Below are 22,081 nucleotides of genomic sequence, written 5' to 3'. Positions count from 1 at the left end.
CCAACCAGATAAGTTTGTCCCAGTCAAATTCCTCTTCAGTCTATTCACACAAGTACAAGTCATAGAAGCACTTTTGGAAAAGCAAGTCACCATCTGCAACTGTGAACCAATTTCTCCTTTGAGGAAGGAAATCTACCAACCCCTTCAAAGGGCACCATAAACCAGCCAGTATTTAAACCATTGCTTGACAAAACCAACCTCGCCCAACTACTGCCCAGTAATTAATCCACCATTCCTGATCAAGCTAACCAAGAAACTCACCAAGGTTCTGCACCAGTTTTATACAGATAAACTTATATTCGTCCAGATCCTTAAGAAACCGTTTTTTTGAGGGATGAGAGAAGGCCACAGACTTATGAATAAGGGGTTTCCTGCACCTTCTTGTGAATAACCTGCTACTGGCTATTGTCAGAGATAGGATAATGGAATAATGGTATAGTTAAATGTCTGCCAAACACACCACAGCAGTGGAGAAAGGTAAATCCAAATTTAAGATAAAAATAAGTACAGAGTAAAAAAAAAAAAAAAAAAAAAAAAAAGTTAGGGAAATCCTTTTAGATCTTGTGTAACCTTGGAAGCATAAAACTGTCTAGTAACCCAGCCCCCCCAAAAAACACTGTATGCAAGAGCAACAGTGTGACCAGTTCTAAAAAAACAGAAAGATTATTTAGCTGACAGTGCAGGACTAGGTTTCCAGGTGAAAGGATGGCAAATCTGTATGTAATATAGATCATCCCCCTGAGCATAGCAAATTTGGACCAAGGGAAGAAAGAATGGCAAGTACTTGGCTAGAGACAGATTTGTGAATATGTCAAGGAATGTATAATATGCTTTGATCAAAATGAATTAGTCAGCATATATACCTAATCCCTCCGAGTGGCCTTTTTTGTTTTGGTTTTATCCTATTTCTCTTTAACTTTACTCTTGGTGAAAAAAGACTGTGGTGTTTCTTCCAAATTCTTCCTCCTTATTTGGTTGGGGGGGGGGGGTAAAATTATTTTTTCCACTCTTTCTAGTTAGATCAATATGCATATGTTGATATATTAAGTGGTAACATATTTAAATATTCAAACTGAAAAAAATGGTACCTGAAAATGAGGTTCCTTGAGTATACCAACTAATTCTGCAATACTTTCATCTTTGTTTATTAAAGGACTGATGTCTTCAAGAATTTCATTCACTAGCTCCAGGTTGTTGTCACTGACAGCCTCAAGTTTAGAATCTTCCAGTCGCTCATGAGCCTGTGAGAGATTAAAAACAAGATTATATTAATGATAGCCAATGAGTTGCCGCAGTACTTTTAATTCATTTAGCCCTGTGATTAATTTTATTTCCTGATTTATCTTTTCATCAAGAAGATTAAAAAGAGTGCTTTATCTAAAGTAAATCTGCTGTTTTGCCTTCACAGCCTCACCGTAGGATTAACATGCTTACCCACTTGGCCACAGAACCCCCATTTAAAAGCAGGACTGGACTGACGTTTGTGTGTACACGTATCCCCTCAAGCTCTATACAGTAACTCCTCACTTAAAGTCGTTCCGGTTAATGTTGTTTCATTGTTACATTGCTGATCAATTAGGGAAATTGCTCGTTTAAAGTTGTTCTAATGTCATTTGGCAGCCGCCTGCTTTGTCCACTGCTTGGGGAAGAGCAGCCCATTGCAGCTAACTGGTGGGGGCTTGGAACCAGGGTGGACTGGCAGCTCCCCCTATCAGCTCCCCGCTCCCCTAAGTTCCCTGTGCAGCAGCTGCCCAGTAGGCTAGCAATTGCAGCTGTCCCTCCCCGCACTCCCATGTGCTGCTCCTCCCTCTGCCTTGGAGCTGCTCCCCGAGACTCCTGCTAGCTGTGCAGGGAAGGAAAAGGGGGGCTGTCAGGGTGTCCGCCTCTCCTGATCCTGCACCCTGCTTACCCCATCTTCCATAGAGCAGGGGGGACACACGACAGGGCTCAGGATGGAAGGAGTTTGCTGTCAGCAGCTGCGGTCTCAGCAAGCTGATGTAATTAACAAGGCAGTGTACTTAAAGGGGAAATGCGCATCTCTCTCTCCCTCTCACACACACAGGGTGTGTGTCTCTGTCTGCAATGCTGTCTCCCCTCCCTCCATTCCTGCTGCCTTGTAGAGTGTGAGAGTTAACCCTTGAGGACTCAGCCAATTGCTAGTTCATTATTTAGCAGTAAGGCATTCCCTGGGAAATATCCCACCCTCTGACTCCTCCACCTCAACCAAGCTTCATAATCATCATCACTGTGTACCAATATTAAACTGTTTGTTTAAAACTTATAGAGTGTGTGTGTGCGCGCACGGTCTTTTGTCTGGTGAAAAAAAAATTCCCTGGACCCTAACCCCCTCATTTACATTAATTCTTATGGGGAAATTGGATTCGCTTAACATCGTTTCGCTTAAAGTCGCATTTTTCAGGAACATAACTACAACGTTAAGTGACAAGTTACTGTATTACACAACAGTAATAGCCCACCATCTCTGAACAATCTCTCAGTTCCTCTCTATCTTAGAAGTGCTACAAGGGCTGGGCTCTGAAACAGAGAGGAAGAGGGAGGATCAATGTCGCTTTATGAAGGCAATACAGTTGGAGAACAGGAGTTTACCTTGGTAACTCTCTTTTGCTTGATCCTGGACATTTCTGTCACAGAATCCCACTCTAAGAGACTAGTTAGCAGTGGGGTGACCAGGTGGCAAGTATGAAAAATCGGAACTCTTTTTTTCAGGAATAGGGGATATAGTGCCTATATAAGACAAAGTCCCTAATATCAGGATGTCTGGCCACCGTAGTTAGCAGTGACCTCCTTGAAAAGAAGGTCCAAGGAGCCCTGCTAGTTATACGATTGAAGCATTGTCTTTCTGAAACCAGCATCTACTCTTGACGCAGTGTCAAGAGAACATGTGAACCAAGCCCACACAGCAGTCCTACAGATTTCTAACAGGGGAACATTGCTAGCCCTTCAGTAGAAAAGAGATGCGTCACAGAGGCTGCCATTTCCTCACATAGCAAATCCTGAGGCATTCAGACATGGGAACATCAATGACTTCATATATGACTGGATGTAGCACCTCATACACAATCTCTGTGCAGAGATTTTTAGGAGTTTTTCTCCCCTCTGTAATGACTGGGCTACATAGTCTGACTTTCCTCTTAATACATTATACTCCATTTAGCCGAAACCTTATTATCCTCATTATCTGAATCCCTTCCTTGTCTCCCAGCAGCAGAGGGCCTGAATCTATGCTGGGGGCCAAGAAAGGGATTTCGATAATGCAGAAATTCTGATACTAGAGCAAAGACCCCTGGCCAGGAGGACAACGACAACACACCTTGGCCACAGGGGAGGCCACCAGGATGCGGAATGGCTCCTGCAGCTGCTCAGGGAGCCCTGTGCAGCTCTGCTGTCACGGGAGTGGGTGAAGTGGTGCTATGACAGTGGAGCTGCAGAAAGCTCTCTGCGCTGCTGCAAAGCCGGTGACACCTGATGGGGAAAAGAGGAGACCCCCTCCACCCTCCGGCTAGGACTGTGAGGAGGAGGCACCCCACTGCTGAACAGCTCCTGCCCTCTCCATTATCTGAACTCCCGATTATCTGAATAAAATCTCTGTCCCCCATGCTATTTGGGTAATCAGGAGCATACCGTAATAAAAGAGCTCTTAACCATCTCAACCTCCCTTCCCCACAGCAGATATTGGGCTCTGGGGAAAACACAAGCAGTGAAACTGACTTATTGAGATGAAATATAATTTTGGTCAGAAACTTGGGATGCAGCCTAAGGACACTTCTTCTTTGTGGACTATGATATAAGAATTGCTGGCTCTCACTGGCAGCTATGTAAATATGAACAGTTGCCAAGAACTGCTTAGTGATACCAGAGATAGGACAAAGTCCAAAACAATTGTCTTCATAAATAATTTTACCATATTTTTGATATCTAAATTTCTTAAAACACAGGAATTTGCCTAATCAACTCCTACCTTCGATCAGCCTATGATGTCAACCTCCATTGCCCACTTGTTACATTTTCATAGATTCCAAGGCCAGAGAGAACCACTGTGATCATCTAGTCTGGCCTCCTGTATAACACAGGTCATAACACTTCCTCAAAATAATTCAGAATATAGAGAATATAATTTATAAAAACATCCAATCTTGATTTGAAACTTGGAAGTGATAGAGAATCCACCACAACCCTTGGTAAGTTGTTGAAATGGCTAAATATTGTCACTGCCTTATTTTCAGTCTGAATTTGTCTAGCTTCAACTTCCAGCCATTGGATCATGTTACATCTTTCTCTGCTAGATTGAAAAGCTTATTGTTAAATATTTGTTCCCCATGTAGATACTTATAGACTGCAATCAAGTTACCTCTTAACTTTCTCTTTAATTAAGTTAAAGAGATTGAGCTCTATCACTATAGGGCATGTTTTCTAATCCTTTAATCGTTCATATGGTCTTCTCTGAACACTCTGCAGTTTATCAACGTCGTTCTTAAACTGTAAAAGCAGGACATCCAACGAAGTGGGTATTCACCCACGAAAGCTCATACTCCAATACGTCTGTTAGTCTATAAGGTGCCACAGGACTCTTTGCTGCTTTTACAGATCCAGACTAACACGGCTACCCCTCTGATACTTCTTAAACTGTGGGCACCAAAACTAGACAATATCCCAGCAGTGGTTGCACCACTGCCAAAGATAAAAGTAAAACATCTATTCTTACTCGAGATTCTCCTGTTTACGCATTCCAGGATCACATTAGTTCTTTTGACCACAGTGTCACACATGGAGCTCATGTTCAGCTGATTACCTTCCACAACCCCCAAATCTTTTAGAGTCACTGCTTCCCAAGATAGAGTCCCCCATCCTGTAAATATGGCCTATATTCTTTGTTCCTAGATGTATACATTTACATTTAGCTCTATCAAATTTGCTAGCACCCAGTTTACCAAGCGATCCAGATCACTTTGAATCAGTGACTCGTCCTCTTCATTATTTACCGCTCCCCCAATTGCAAACTCTATCAGTGACTATCTTGTTTTCTTCTGGGTGATTGATAAATATTTTAAATAGCATAGGGACAAGAACTGATTCCTGCTAGTCCACACTGGAAATACACCTGCTCAATGACGATTCCACATTTACAATTACATTTTGAGACCTGTTGGCCAGTTTTTAATCCATTTGTGTGTGCCACGTTAAAAAACTAGAATGATATAAAACTAATCAAAATATTGTGCGGCACCAAGTCAATTTCCAAACAACTTCCTTTGTGTTTTCTCCCTTCATGCTTGGAAGAAAGGCTCCATGACATCTACAAAACTCACTCATTCTTCTCCCTTAATTCCCTCCTTAAAATTCTCCTTTGCCAAGGTGCATACAAAAACCTGACAATGGTAAGGCTGCTGGTGTGCACAGCCTATCTATCACACTGACCAGTAATGTTTCTTGTAGTTACCTGTTGGGTCTGTCTATAACCATCTAAAAATTTCCTTTTATTTAGATTGTAAGCTCTTTTGAGGCAGGGAATGTCTTTTTGTACTGTGTGTACAATGTCCAGCAGAGTAGGATCCTGGTTCATAACTGGGACTCCTAGGCTCTTTGATAATACAAGTAATAAATAATAAACTTATTTTCATCCTCCCTATTCCAACCCCTTTTCTAAATGCTAGAAATGAAACTGAGTTCGATAGGTGGAGAAAGGATCAAGTCAAGGGGGTCCAGGATTAAATTTGTTCTCACAATTTCCTCCAAGTCCACCAGTGGTAGCTATGCTCTGGACAAAATGAATTTATACTACCAGTCAGAGCTCTTGAATTGACAATATTCCAAGTAAAAATATCAAAAGTGTCAAATTTAATTCAAACTATCAATTCATCAAAATACCTTAGCAAGTGATCTTACAATAGGGTTCTCCATAATTCCTTTGAGGAAAATAAGGTCTATTTCTTCAGCTCCTGTTGATGTGGGCAGATCAGTAAGATTATCCAAAACTTGCTGCATTGCTGCTGATAAAAAGAAAAAGTAATGACAAAAATACTCAGGACAAGCCTTTAAAAACTGAAATACAACTAAAACCCAATATTCATAAGACATCTCAGATGTTTAGAGACTACCGATGTACTGACTGCCCCAGTGGAATTACTGTAGATATTTTATATAGCACATTGGAGTGAGTGTGGGGCAGCCAACATTCTAATTGCATTTATAAAGAAATATATATTTTTTTTTTTAGATCCACTTAGAGTTTTACCAATGCAATTGCTTTGAAGCCAGGTGCAGCACATCTTTTCCAACATTTGCTAGTGTGTAAAGGTGTCAAGAAATATATAAATGAGTATATGCTATACATTATATCCTTGGAGACAAACCTGCACATATTATTATTAAATGTAACATGTATTAATGACTGCTTTCCTTCTATTTCTCTTTTCTTTGCACATTCAAAAAGTGTTTTCAGCCTTCATGTGCACATGTCCACACGTACTGCAGGTCCAAACATATGCATGTTGTACCCTTACACTTGTGTACAGTTGAACAATTCTGACATTTGCATGTACACACAGGCTTGCAAATGTTCCACACACAAAATTTTTTGTAAATAATAATAAGTTACTGTACTGCAATAGTCCACAGGCTGCAAAAAGTCAGAAAACTACACACATACCCTTTCCTCCCACACAGGAATGCATTCCTAATCTGCATTACTTCTTCATGGCTTTCCACAATAGCTTTCATTATGTAACAACAACTTTACAGAATGGATGGTATTTAAAACACCTACATTCTGATATCTATCCTTCCTAGAAAAATCCACTTCATGAAAATATTTACTGGCCACTCTTTATTAAGTGGAACGTTTTAACACAATTAAATGCTATCGTGAAGTACAATAGCTTGTGTCAATCAACAGGTTTGTGAACCATTTTTAATATTTAAAAAAGTCTTCTATAACCATATTTTGTAATAAACATCTCCCCCCCATTTACTTTAAGTAAATTCTCCTTGAAAGGGTGAGTAGGAGGGAAATGACAGTTACATTATGCTTTCATAGATTCTGACAGCAATATATGATTTCCAATCTTTAGCTGATAGACAAAAGCTGTTGGCAACCACATTGTGAGGTTCATGCTGAATACCGTATCTAAGTCAGCAAAACAAAAATGACTAAAAGCAACCAAATCAAACTCTACATAGCCCATATGTTTTTAAAAGCCCCTGTTCAAGTTGGCAAACAATGTTGCACTCACATTTCCTGACTTCCAAATTCTCTAACTGCACAACTGTAACATTCTCTTAATGCTGGTTTTCTGGTATAAAATAAATACCTTTGCATAAGTATACAAGTGCTTCTATCTAGCATTTTTATTGGTGTAATATGTGTCCATACAGTATTGGAATCACAAATGTTAAAATCACAATAATATGCTTTCTTTGCTTTACAAAGAAATTGTGCAGAGCTCACCAAATTCCACAAAATTACACATCTTTGCCAATGCCATTTCATAGTTAACAATCTTCCTAAAATTAAGAACTTATTCCAAAAAGTTCTAACAAATTATGTGTTTTATAAACAGAAGCAACCATTACATGCGGACAACAGCACTAGTTACTTATTATGGATACTATGCATCAGCTTCCTCCTTCTGTCTCTCTTTAAAGTCCCTCATATGGGTGATCTAACAATTTTTTTAAATGCCAGGGAGTTCTTTAGGCTGACAATCTGTATCCTTTCCCACATTTATTGGGCATACTTTGTCTTTGCAGATTGTAAATTCTTTGGGGCAGGGATTGTTCTTCTTAAATGACTGAAGCACCACATGTACCACAGCACTGTATAAAAAATAAACTACCGTCACTCCTCCCCTCTCCAGGTCAGATTAAGTCCTGAAAGCAGCACTGTGAAACTCTACACCGTGGGGGAACGCCCTGTAACCCCCATATTCATCATTTGTGTATAATTGTGATATTGCATATAAAGCACGCCATGTACGGTATCATGGGAAAGATTATGATCGGTTGAAACCCACTGTTCCATCTAAATATGTATATCATTAATGCATATGAAGTTATGAGAATTGCATTGTATGGTCGTCATTAAAATATGTTTTGAGCACCCAGACACTAGCTCCCCAAAGCCAATAAGAAGGGGGATAACCAGCATCCAGGTGGGTGCTGAACAAACATCATCAGCCATTGTCCAGCAAGAGACAATTCAATGACTCACTTGCAGAAGGCCACACCAGGAGAATTGTTCAACCTTGCCTGATGACTCAGCAATGCCCACGAGACATGCCTAGATGTATGTTCTCCAAGCACATGGACTATGGCTATAAAACACAACACAATGGTCCGATGCTTCATCCTTTCTCTTCTCCCCATCTACGCAGAAGGCAACAAGAATGCTGGAGCTGAAGAGACTGGTCCCCAGACTAAGAGGGAAAAGCCTGAGTATTAAAGACTGTAACCAACCTGAAATATCCAGTGAGGTGAGAAAAACTGCTTAACCTAGATCAGCGGTTGGCAACCTTTTGTTTACCTTGACCATCCAGAGGTATGGCCCCCTGTAGCTCCCAGTGGCCGTGGTTCACCATTCCCGGCCAATAGGAGTTGAGGGAAGCAATGGGCCACAGGGACGCGCTGTCCGCTGCTTCCCGCAGCTCCCATTGCCCGGGAACCGTGAACAGCAGCCACTGGGAGCTGTAGGGGGCCGTACCTGCAGACGGTCAACATAAACAAAATGTGTTATGGCCCACCAGCGGATTACCCTGATGGGCCACATGTCAAAGGTTGCCGACACCTGACCTAGATGTTGCCTAGTCTAGTAGGGTTGAGAGTTTAGACTGCATGCTTATATTTTCTCTTCTTTTGGGGGGGGTAACCACTCTTTTTGCCTATCACTTATAATCACTTAAAATCTCTCTTTTGTAATCAATACACTTGTTTTACTATTTATCTCTACCAGCGAGTTTGTCTGAAGTGTTTGCCAAATCTGCTCAGGTCACAAAGGCTGGTGCATTTCCACTTTCCACTGATGAAGCTGTGAACCAATTAATAAATTTGCATTGTTCAAGAAAGGGTCTTGAACAGTGCAAGACGGTATATTCTTACGGTACAAGGCTGGGAGCTGGTGGGATTTGGCTGGTACCTTTCTCTGTGTGCTCCATGAGTGACTCTGGGGGTATTCATGCAATATAGAATCATAGAATCATAGAATTCAAGATCAGAAGGGACCATTATGATCATCTAGTCTGACTCCCTGCAGATGCAAGCTGGGTGTGGGGCTCCACATGCGGTTGTACTGAGTGGTAACAACACCTGGCGGGCTTTGCTGCTTGCCACCAATAAGGCATTGTGAGAGACAACCCAGGATAGTGAGCAGAGGGGGTACAATGGTCCCACAGTCCCAGGTTGCACTGTCACAAGCAGATACACTAGAATTCTGCTAGGCACCTCATTAAAACTACAGTGGTATAGTTCCATTCATTCTTTAATAAATTAACTAATAGAGTATGTAGCTGAAGTGTTAAATCTGTGATGCACCAAGAAAACAAAAAAGCTCTTAGGTAATACATAAGACAGTTGATCCTGTTTCAATATTATTTTCTGACTTTCCTTTCACTTCAGACATCTATCCCTCAGAGCTGAATCAATTTCTGTGCCACTAACCTCAAATGTTTCCAGAGCAAGAATTCCTGACATAAGGGGAACTTCCAAAAGAAACTACTAGAGATGAGATGAATGCAGGGGACTAGGTGCCCAGAAACTGAAAGTCCTGAGGTGTTCACATCTTTCTTGTTTCAGTGAAGGAGAAGGGTATTTACCATATGAAAGCTTATTCATTTTGGCAGACTATTCTGGACACCATATTCAGTTTCTAGTGATCTCCTCTGCTGTGCTAGTAGACTTGAAGTAGCCCTGCTTCTGAGCCTCAATTGATTTTTAAAATTTGATAAAATGCGAGTATTGGCTATGCTAAGCTGGCTTTAGCATGGGAAAATGGAGTTTACTTACCGTATAGTTACTGGAGTTCAAGATGCACAGTCCCTATAAGTGCATGTGTTCCACGTGCCTGAGACCAGAAGACTTTTCCATAGCAGTGTGTTGGTCCATACCTGAACCCTATGCTTCCTCATGCTCTGAACCGAGGACATAAGTGGCAGTGAGGACCTGCTGCCTCACCAGTTCCTACTCTACTCTGACTCAAGTAAGGATCTGAGCAGAGGGGAAGGAGGGCAGGTAATACCCATCGGGGCCACACATCTCAAAAAAAAACAAAACCCTCCAGTTACTATAGAAATAAGTAACCTTCACTTCTTCAAGCGCTGGTCCACCTGGGTATACACTATGGGTGACTCCCAAGCAGTACTCATGACAGAGGAATATGCAAGAAGAATGCTGCAGATCACGGGATCGTCAAACCAAAGGACGCATCCACAGATGAAGCTTGGAAAAAAGCATAATGCCTGGTAAAGGTATGAATGAAGCCTTAAGCTGCTGCTCTACAGATGCCCAAGAGGGGAACTAACTCCCTGCAGTTTGTGCTCTAGTTGAATATGCCCAGATACCGTAAGGGGGAGGAGCTTCCATAAGCTCTTAGTAGCGGAGAATACACCCTGAAATCTATTTTGAGAGTCTTTGAGAAGAGACTGCTTCTCCTTTCATTCTCTCAGTAATGGAAATGAATAGCCTTGGAGACTTTCTAAAGGGTTTTGCCCTTTGCTAGTTGGAGGCTAAAGCTCTGCCAACAGCCACAGAGTGCAGTTTCCTGTCATTTCTATTACTGTTAGGTTTTGGGTGAAAGCAAGTGAGCAGTATGATTCATGTGAAATTCAGAAGGGACTTTTGGGATGAACTTGGGATGTGATTTTAACACTTTATGCCTGCGGAACACCATGTGGAGGGGGTCCACCATGAGGGCCCCAAGCTTACCCACTTTCATAGCCAACATGATCACCATTAGGAAGGCCACTTTCATAGACCGGGGCAAAAGAGAGGAGGTGGCCAAAGGTTCAAATGATGCAGACACATCATGGACTGATTTCTACCCTAATTTTTTGCAATCTGTCTCTGTGTGTGAGTCTTTTTATAGTGCAAAGCCATCTCATCTCAAACATCTGTAGGCACTGACCCTGCCACTCCTTTACTGCCCATGTTTCTCTACTTCAGAGCATTGTAGCAGCACCATTCTTCTATACAGTTGAGCTTTCAGTCACAGTGACATATGCTTGTCATAAACAACACTGGAGATACTATTCCACACTTTGCCAACACTCCCCAGTCTGGACCATGTCATATTCAAGCTTACTATCTTCTGGAACCCAGACACCAAAGTACTTGAACTGGTCAGTCTGGTTTTGTCATACTCAATTAATCTCTTAAACGCTCTGCCATCCAAAAATCTGGCTGCCAGATGGAGGGAGGCTGGATTTGGATGGACGGCTCTGTCCTCGTTCTGAGACAGCAGATTTAGAAACACTTATAGGTTATGCATGGGTGAGAGGCCATCTGCAGGATGGTGGCAGAACAAAATTATCTCAGCAACCAAGGTGCTATTAGGATTATTTTTGCCGTTTCCTGCTTGACCTTCCTGTAGGCACAGGCTAATAGAGGAATGGGAGGGAAGGCCTACATTAGCAGCTCCAATCAGTATCCCAGAAAGGCATCCTTCATAGCAGCTCATGAGCAGTAAGTTGGGCACTTCTAGTTTGCTTGAAGAAGTCCCAGAATGGGAAATCCCACTACCAGAATATGTTCTACACCACTGAAGAGTGAAGTTCCCACTCACAATCCTGGTAGATATGTCTGTTTAGACTATTTTCTAGCATTCATTACTCTGGTCAGTGCACTGCCAACAGGGATCTGATACACCAGTTTCAAAGCTTGATTTCATCCATGAAGAGTGGAGGAGACCTCGCTCCTCTCTGCTTATATAAAGTACTGTAGTAGTCACGCTGTCGGACATAACTTAGACATATGTGGAGCAGATGAAGGGTGGCAATCTTTTGCAAGCTTCTGAAGCAGGAGAAGATTGATGTGCAGTTTGGTTGTGTGTGGAGTGCAGGAGCCCTGAGCGATATGACTGCCTACACATGCACTCCTCAGTACAGTAAGGAGGCATCTGTAATGAATGTATCTGTGGGTGATGGGGGAACAAAGGGAACCCCTACACAGTTTCTTTGTTTTCCCACCAGGTGAGGGACAAGAGGACACTCAGATGAAACAAAAGCTGTTTGTTCAGGGTGCATCTGCTTGGAGCATTGGCCATTCACAATCAGACTCTTACAAATGATGTCACATAGCTGCATGCAGCCAAATGGCATACAGGGACCAGACAGGACTGGATTGTCGCTTGTGGGGGTGAGTCAGAGTTGGGCGACGCGGTCCTTTATCACACAGAATCTGTAACAGTAAGTATGCCATGACCAAAATTGAGTTCAGATTCACTCTGATAAATTCCATAACTTTTGTTGGTGCTAAATTGGACATTTTTGGATTTGCCTACATCCCAAAGAGTGAAAGAAGTTTAGTACGGAGAGGACCACCATCCAACCCTCCTGATACGAGTGTCCTGGGAGCAGCCAATTGTTAAGGTAAGGAAATACTAGGCTGCCTCGGCAATGAAGATACACTGCTATCCCAGAGAGCACCTTTGTAAAAAAAACAAAAACAAAAACAAACAAACAAACAACTCTCGGTGCCATCAAGAAGAGGGAGAACTCTGCTTGAAAGTGCTCTTGATCCACTATACTGCACAGGAATCTCTTGTATACTGGATGAAAGTGCTATACGAAAATAGGCACCCTTCAAATCAAGGGCTGCAAACCAGTCACTTTCACTTGGAAAAGAGATTATTGAAACCAATGTGGTTATCCTGAATATTTAGTGGTGTATGAAGACATTCAAGCTTCCTAAAGTCCAGCCCCACTTCTTTTAGGGGATGAGGAAATATCTTAAGTAAAACCACTTGCCCTTGCGCTGAGGTAGCACAGGCCCTATTGCCTCCTAGTGGAATTAGGGAGTCCACCTCCTGTTGAAGAGACCTCTCATAAAAGGGGTCCCTGAAGAGACACAGGGGTGCCGAGGTTGGAGGAGTAGACAGGAATTCTATGGTGTAGCCAGTCGAGATGATGTTTAGGACCAATTTGTGCAACACAATATAGTGCCACATCAGGAGTAAATCGGCCAGGCAGCCACCAAAAGGTGTAAGAGTAACTGAAGGTGTGGAGACAGGTTAATAGCTCTCGAGGATGCTTTCCTGGTGGGAAGTTGGGACTGAAAATGGGATAGTGGTGGTGCATTGTGCCTGCTGTACTGTACCCTCTGACACTTCTTAGGGGGATCACAGGCCCTTTTAATGACAGAATGGCTGAGAGGAAGAACTGTGTCTCTGAGGCAACTGGACAGAATATTACCTCCAGGGTGCCAAGGCATATATACCTGAGGAAAGGAGAATTGTGCGAGTGTCCTTAAAAGAATGAAGTGACTCATTGTTATCTTGCTAAACAGGTTGTTTTCTTCGAAGGGAGATCTTCAACTATTGCCCAGGCCTCCTTGGGGAAGCTGAGGATTGCAACATGAAGCCTGCCTCTTCACGAGCGAAGTTGCCATGGATCAGGAAGACATATCTGCTGCATCCAGTGACACTTCAAGCGATGATCTGACAACTAATTTCCCTTCATCAAGGATAACCTGTAACTAAGGCCTGAGCTCATGTGGCAGCTTATTAACTAATTTCAACAGTTTGTTGTAATCAAACACTTGTTTGAACATCAATGCCTGTAATTTTGCTATATGAAATAAAAATTCTTTCTGCCAAAGAGATCCCATCTCTTGGATCCTTGTGCAAAGGAGTGGACCTAGGATGGTGAAGCCTGTTGCATTCCATGAAACCTTGGACCACAAGACAGTTCCGATTAGGGTGGGAGAACAAATATTCCTCACCTTTGGAAGGAACAAAATATTTTTTGTCCACCCTTTCATGGACAAAATATGCCAAGCCATCTTAGCAGGGTCCAATATGGCCCCATTAGTAGGGAGCAACACCTTGTTATGACCCCTCATCCGGAGAATGTCCATAAGTTTATGGGTTGGATCTTGAACCTCTTCCAAAAGGATCCAGAGAGTTTCCATATTCCTCCTCAAGAAATCTTGATACTATATTCCTCTGGTGACGAGGGTAAGGCCAGTGCCTCTGCCTCATCCAGGGAAGAGGAAGAAAGAACTGCCAGATAGAAAGAAAGAAACAACTGACGTGGCTGTTCCTCTTTCTCAAAATATTTGTGGCAGGGCAGAAGGTGTACTGCAGCTCTTCTCTAGGAATTCTTCTGTCTAAAGTGTTGCCCAGAGTCTTCATAGTCAGGAGCGCTAAAGCAGTGTGTCTCAACCTTTTTGATACCAATGACTGGCTTACTCCCTTCCTAAACTATCTCAGGGACCGATGCTGGTCCATGGACCAGCTGTTGAGAAACATTACTCTAAAGTAAGGATCCCAGGAGCCCCATTATGGCCATAAGGATATGGGGGAAGGTCTCAAGAAGAAGTACCACAGGCCAATAATGTGCACTGTAGGAACATGAAGGTGTCCAGGAAGCTCTGAAAGTTGTGTCAGGGCTCATCTCTCACCTCAGGACTGTTGGGGGAATTGCTGATAACACCTGTTCATCAGAAGAATAGGAGCTGCCAGACTCCACTGGCAGTGCAGACAGTACTGACATTATAGCATTATAATGTTCTGGTTGGTGAAAGGAACCAGCGCGTGGCGCATTAACAGTGTCAGAGTCTCTGTATCACAGCCGGTACTCAGAACTGACATCTGACGTGCCAATCGTGTAGGAACATCCCTGGGCAGTATCAGATCCAGAAGGATCAGTGAAGATCATCAGGTCCTCAATACAGAACTATGCAGGCCTAGCAGACAGAGAATGGGAGGGATTCCTGACTTTAGGTGGATCCACCAGTGCAGGTTTTTGTGAGGTGGTCTTCTTGGAGTGCAGTACTACTGGTGCAGAAGGTGAATGGCCCGTTCCCTATATAGGTGGTGAAGTCAGTCCTATACCTTTCACAGAAGGTTTCAGAGGACTCTTAGCTCCTATAATATCAGTGCCAACATAAGCATCCCACGTGCTCTTGACACACCTACACCAGAGAACAGTGAGACTTCAGAGGGCTTGTCTTCACTACCATGGTACATTGTAGCGTGTCTGGTGAAGAATGCTCTCCCATTGATGTAATTACTCCACCTCACTGAGAGGCGGACATTATGTCATTATGTCAGCAGGAGACCATCTCCCGATGACATAGCATGGTGTAGACACCGCTTTAAGTTGATGTAATTTACGTCGTTCAGGGAGGTGGTTTTTTCACACCCTGAGCCACATAAGTTGCATTGACTTCAGCGGTAGTGTAAACAAACCTAGAGTCTCACTCAGTACCAAGGATAGGTGAGATGCAGTCTTCTACTTAGAGGACTTATGAAGTGATGTATCCCCCTCTTTGTGAAGCGGGTGTCCACCTTTAGCTTCCAAATGCCTCTGCTTAGACAAGTCCTTGGGCTTGATCAAGGATTGCTAGGGAGCCTTGTTGCTACAGGGGCACTACACAGAGGCTCCAGCCAGCGAGCAGGAAGGATCGGAATTGGAATGAGGCCTCTTGGAGAGTTCTATGAAGTAGCTGCAAAGTTGGAACTCCCCAGCTTATCCAGTCCTAAGGGAAAGGATCAACAGATTTTGCACTTAGAAGAAATGTGTGATTCCCTGCGTCAACACAGGCAGGGTCCCTAACCAGGCTTGTGGGCAGGCCAGGCAGGGCTTAAAGCCTGGAATCTTGGGCATACTAAGTGCTTCAGACATTGGGGCAGCAAGTAGGGAAAACCCCTAAACCCCAAAACTAACACTAACAGCTAACTAAAGGAAAAAAAGTGAATTCAAGCAGGACTGCCAGCAAAAGCTGAGGACACTGAAGGGTTCTGTCTCAGACCACAAGCAATAGAAAGGAATTAGAGAGCAGTTGGTTCATGCTGCCCTTTATAGTCATGGTTAAGAGTTTGAGGAGGCGCAGAGCACAGGAGCAGACCAATGAACATGGCCATTAAAAAGTCTTCTGGTCTCAGGTGCCTGGAGAACATGTGCACCCTCTGTGAATACCAATTGGAAGAAGTGCTTGAAGAACTACTCCTTAGATCTTCCCTCTGGCACTGTGCTCCTACCTCTCCTAGTTCCACCACATACACCAGCGTATTCTTGCTGGAATATTTGAAAATATATGACCCCGGTCAAATAGGCAGTAAACTGACTTTATTTGACTAATTACAGCTGACCACCGTGTCAAGCTTACCACCCACAGAGCTAGACATATAAATCATAGAATAATAGGACTGGAAGGGACCTTGAGAGGTATACTAGTTCAGTCCCCTGCACTCAAGGCAGGACTAAGTATTATCTAGACCAGGGGTCGGCAACCTTTCAGAAGTGGTGTGCCAAGTCTTCATTTATTCACTCTAATTTAAGGTTTCGCATGCCGGTAATACATTTTAACGTTTTAGAAGGTCTCTTTCTATAAGTCTATAATATATAACTAAACTATTGTTGTATGTAAAATAAATAAGGTTTTTAAAATGTTTAAGAAGTTTCATTTAAAATTAAATTAAAATGCAGAGCCCTCCGGACCGGTGGCCAGGACCCTGGCAGTGTGAGTGCCACTGAAAATCAGCTCGCGTGCTGTGTTCGGCACGCATGCCATAGGTTGCCTACCCCTGATCTAGACCAGCCCTGACAGGTGCTTGTCTAACCTGCACTTAAAAATTTCTAGTGATGGAGATTCCACAACCTCCATAGGCAATTTATTCCAGTGCTTAACTAGAAGGACTCGTATTTGCCTTACTGAATGTGAAGCACGTACAACTATTTCTAAAGGAGAATTATTTGGGCGGAATTTTTAAACAAGTTTTCAGGCTGTTAGTAGCAAAAGTAAATTTTTTCCACCTAGTAGTGCATTCAGGAATATATCAGGTCAAGTTAGGAAAGCAGTATTAATTTTCAGAGGTCTAATTAAGATTCCCCAGAGATGAGATCATATAATTCTGGAGCACATACTCCAGAATAGCTCAGTGGTTTGAGCATTGGCCTGCTAAACCCAGGGTTGTGAGCTCAATCCTTGAGGGGGCCAGTTGGGGATTGGTCCTGCCTTGAGCAGGGGGTTGGACTAGATGATCTCCTGAGGTCCCTTCCAACCCTAATAATCTATGATTCTATGATTATTAACCGACTAAATCTTGGTATTCAGCTATCCATCAAAACAGAAATTAAATCTTAAAGTACCTGGTATGTTCAGGGTTCATTCTAGCCTGTAGGTTCACTACCTTTGTGCCAGAGCCTGTGATTACAATAAATATGAGCAGCTAAAATGATATAGCAGCATATGCAGTGTCGTTGCAGCCAGTCATTAGCTATGCTATAAAGCAAAATAAAATCAGAACTATTATTATTCATTTGGAAGAAACACTTACAAAACTACCTTTGGAATGGTGAAAGCATCCTTATCCTACAATACTTAACTTTTCTTAAGGTCAATGATTGCGATTTCCAAAGGGACCCAATGGGGTTAGGCACCCAAATCACATGGGTTTTCAATGGGGATTAAGCACCTACCTCCCTGAAAGAACTTTTAAAATCCCATCCACTACTTGTTATAAATTTTAATTAATCTAACATGATATGAAAGAGTTCATAGCAAACAACATGTTTAGTTCAACACTATCAGATCATATGGAAAATTATATGTTCAAAGATACACATACTTTTTATGGGCAAAAAAACCACAAACACCCAGCACAAAGCTACAAACCCCAGAAAAGCTTAGTAAGCCCATGCAACTACAAACATTGTCACTTTGCATGTATAAACTCACATTACCCCTATCCAAAACCAAATAAGTCACCAAGGTGGCAGCCAGACCATTTGGACTCTATCATTTGTGGGAGGAACAAGTATTCCTGTAAGACCATTGCATTTTTTGTTTTGGAGGTTTGGTTTGGACATTATATGCCTTTTGGAACTTCAACCATTTAAAAAGGGGGGGGGATGTATTTTTTCTAACCCTGGATTTGTGAACTATGCTATTAGTAAACAATGTTAATGCATTGTTGCATGGCTTTTGGAGTAGCTTACTTTGTATTAGCAAAGGGACAGCTATAATAAATTTGGTTTTTGTTGTGACATCCCAAAACCTTTTGCCATGTTACTTTACACTGAAGACAGAGCTGACATCTGCACATGAAGATAGCTATTTTTGTCAAAATTTCTCAAACCTGTATTCTTATGGTCCTACCCAGTGCTCTACATTTACCAAAAATATGAAGTTCCTACTACAAATGAAATTTCATGACTGTAGATGCCTAATTTCTCACAAAAATAGTCCCCAAAAAACAGTGACTCCAAGTTTTCAATAAGGTTTAAAAACAAAAAACACCAACTTCTCAATTATAAAAGCTAATAAAAATTAATTTAGAACAGTAATTTTCAACCTTTTTTTCATTTGCAGATCACTAAAATTTTTTGACTGCAGATGTGGACCCCTTTGGAAATATTAGATATAGCCTGTGGACTACCAGGGATCCGTGGACTACAAGCTGAAAACCACTACTTTAGAAAATTAAGCATTTTTGAATTTCAAGTGTTTCCTCACCCTATCCCCAAAAAATCCAAGTATGAAACACATGAAAGTTCCCATTAAAAGAACTATCCAGGTGCATCCTTAATTATGGATCTTCTATCAGCACCTTTATCATATCATGATAGTACAGAAGATGGAAAAAGGGTATCAAGAAAGAAAATATGAAACTGAGGGAATATGACAGAACTGTTTCTTTGGACTTTTTGCCTGCAATAAACGTCCATATTTTTGCCATTTTAAGCAGTATGGTGATTGGGAACCTTGAGTACCCATGTGATTGAAAAGTAAAATTAGCTTCTTTACCTGTAACTCTACTTGATCCAACTGTGTACCTGCTGTTTTGGAACCCATCTTGTACTTATCAGAGGGGTAGCCGTGTTAGTCTGGATCTGTAAAAGCAGCAAAGAGTCCTGTGGCACCTTATAGACTAACAGACGTATTGGAACATGAGCTTTCGTGGGTGAATACCTACTTCATCAGATGCATGTCACATGCATCCAACGAAGTGGGTATTCACCCACGAAAGCTCATGCTCCAATACGTCTGTTAGTCTAAGGTGCCACAGGACTCTTTGCTGATCTTGTACTTAAGTTTCAGTAACATGTAGGTTTTTTGCATGGAAATATTTTTACTTCATAATGGAACCTGGAGAATGAGAACATGAAAGGCTTTGCTCCCGATTATATATTTGAACAAAAAAAGTCCTATTAGGCCAGTTTTGGGGTCATTTTGAATTCTTGTGCTTATTATTTAGTCTGTATTTCAATGTGGCAGTATGCCTAGGCCAGGGATCAGCAACCTTTGGCACGCGGCCCACCAGGGTAAGCACCCTGGTGGGCCGGGACGGCTTGTTTACCAGCTACGTCCACAGGTTCAGCCAATCGCGGCTCCCACTGGCCGCAGTTCACCACTCCAGGCCAATGGGGGTGGCAGGAAGCGGCGGCGAGTACTTCTATCAGCCCGTGCCACTTCCTGCAGCCCCCATTGGCCTGGGACGGCAAACCACAGCCAGCAGGAGCCACGATTGGTCAAACCTGCGGACGCGGCAGGTAAACAAACCGGCCCAGCCGCCAGGGGACTTACCCTGGCGGGCTGCGTGCCAAAGGTTGCCGATCCCTAGCCTAGGCTCTCAGTGTGGCTGCAAAATCTCAACTAGGTCAGCCAGAGGAGCCAACACTCGACATGAACAAAATAAGAGTTATTTTACTATCTCTGTCACATGGTGTTCGTGAGGAAAGCCCATCAAAGCTTGATTGATGAAGCAGCACATAGCCACCTGGGACAAGACATTATGGTCATGTAACGAACTATAGCTATCTCCCACCTGAATGAATGAGTGTCTCTCAAAGTGGAATAGGCTTCTAAGGGCTTGTCTACACTACCCACCACATTGGCGGGCAGCAATCGAGCCAGCGGGGTCAATTTATCGCATCGTATAGATGCGATAAATCGACCGCTGAGCGCTCTCCCATCGACTCCAATACTCCACCAGAACGAGGAATGCAAGCGGAGTCAACAGGAGAGCGTCAGCTGTCGACTTACCACAGTGAAGACACCACGGTAAGTAGATCTAAGTACGCTGACTTCAGCTACGCTATTCATGTAGCTTAAATTGCATATCTTAGATCAGGGGTCGGCAACCTTTCAGAAGTGGTGTGCCGAGTCTTCGTTTATTCACTCCAATTTAAAGTTTTGCACGCCAGTAATACATTTGAACGTTTTTAGAAGGTCTCTTTCTGTAAGTCTATAACATATAACTAAACTATTGTTGTATGTCAAGGAAATAAGGTTTTTAAAATGTTTAAGAAGTTTCATTTAAAATTAAATTAAAATGCAGAGTCCTCCGGATCAGTAGCCTGGACCCAGGCAGCGTGATTGCCACCGAAAATCAGCTTGCGTGCCGCCTTCGGTATGCGTACCATAGGTTGCCTACCCCTGTCTTACATCAACCCCACGTGGTAGTGTAGCCCTACGGAAGGTTGTGGAATCCCAGTCATTGGAGATTTTTAATCACAGCTTAGAGAAACACCATTCAGGGATCATGTAGGTATACTTGGTCCTGCATCAGCACAGGGGGTTGGACTAGAAGACCTCTGGTAGTCCCTTCCAGTACTACATTTCTCTGATTCTAAGTGAGAGAGAAAGCTGTCCTTAGGCAAAAACAGTACCATCAGACTTAGCTCTCATTGTTTTGTATCTGCCAGAGATGTAGAAATAGCAAACCTAATAAGCATTTGGAACATTGGTAAAATTTTCAAAAGCACCTAGGGACTTAGTAGCCTAAGTCCCATTGATTTTCAGTAAGATTTAGGAATGTAGTCACTTAGGGACTTTTGAAAATTTTACCTTGTGTCTAGATAGGTGTTCAATTTCCTTGTTCTTCTATTTTTAAGATTACCAGAAAAGCTTCAACAGTAGAAATAAATTTAAATCATCTGTTAGATTTTTATCAGCACCCATCCCTTCACTGAAAGCACAGCTAACTTACATAAGCCAAACAGTTATTTTAATTTTTTTAAAAGCCACACAGAGGGATTAAAACACAATGTCTAATTCTGTAAATGGCAAATTACAGCCAAAAGCCTTTGAAGTCATATTAAAAAAACCCTGATGTGTATAAATATTTCATCACTCTTTAATCATGATTTAAACATGGGATTTCTTTCAAGTTAAAAAGTGCATGCTTACTATATTTTTATTTGAATATCTTAAAAATGTATTTAATGTTTGAAACAAAGAGGTTGCCAAGATTTTAAATGAGTATTTATAAAGTCCAAAAGAGTAGCAAAACAGAGGTAACAAAATGGGCACAGCAATCCTTTAAAGTGTGCCTTCCCTCTTTCAATTTAATTTATCTCATCTGTAATGCGTACCTTTTCAGAAGAGTCATAAAACTGATGTGGTTACAGCTATGATCCTGCTGAATCATTTAATCAATTTGTTGCAGTGAGGTGGAACAAACAGTATTGCTTTAACCAGTCATACTAAGAAGCATAATTCATTGCTGCAAGTACCATTACCCAAATTTCATACCACATTACTAGCCCCACAAAATGAATATTCATAATATACATATATTTGTTAGACTATTTTTCTTTGTGAAAAGATTAAGTAATGGTCTTTCCAACAGTCCCCACTGCATGTCCAGATCTGATAGAGGACAGGAGCTACAGAACTTCATCCCACAGATGTTCCAGTCTTCCCTGTTAATTAGTGAGTTCACCGGGGAGCAAGCTGCTTTAAAAAAAAATTAAATTAAAAAAAAAAATCACATCTTCACTGTATTGATGTTGAGATCTTATCTTTCTCTCTCCGCTCCAGAATGTTAATACATAAAGCATTTTTCCATTGATAACAAGATCAAGGTATTGTTAACGTGTGACTTAAGTGAGATCCCCTGCTCCTCAGA

The 22,081-nt window shown here is 42.1% G+C and overlaps 1 protein-coding gene across 5 annotated transcripts in view; it reads right to left on the bottom strand.

The window, feature by feature from the left end:
• The window catches only part of MPP6 (membrane palmitoylated protein 6), a 133,732-nt gene that overhangs the window by 58,476 nt on the left and 53,175 nt on the right, over positions 1-22,081 (bottom strand). For 4 of the 5 annotated variants that reach the window (XM_039523458.1, XM_039523459.1, XM_039523455.1 and 1 more), the window contains exons 2-3: positions 5,887-6,005; positions 1,089-1,241 (exon numbers count right to left, since the gene is read on the bottom strand). In XM_039523458.1, the coding sequence (XP_039379392.1) occupies positions 1,089-1,241; positions 5,887-6,003 (270 nt within the window). In that variant the 5' untranslated portion in view covers positions 6,004-6,005. The remainder of the gene's footprint in view (positions 1-1,088; positions 1,242-5,886; positions 6,006-22,081) is intronic. The other variant, XM_039523457.1, reaches the window with a different exon arrangement.

Source organism: Mauremys reevesii, linkage group 2 (assembly GCF_016161935.1).
Source record: "Mauremys reevesii isolate NIE-2019 linkage group 2, ASM1616193v1, whole genome shotgun sequence".
Taxonomy (NCBI): Eukaryota; Metazoa; Chordata; order Testudines; family Geoemydidae; genus Mauremys; species Mauremys reevesii.
The sequence above is the reverse complement of the archived record's forward strand: the minus strand, read 5'-3'. Positions and strand labels throughout refer to the sequence as shown.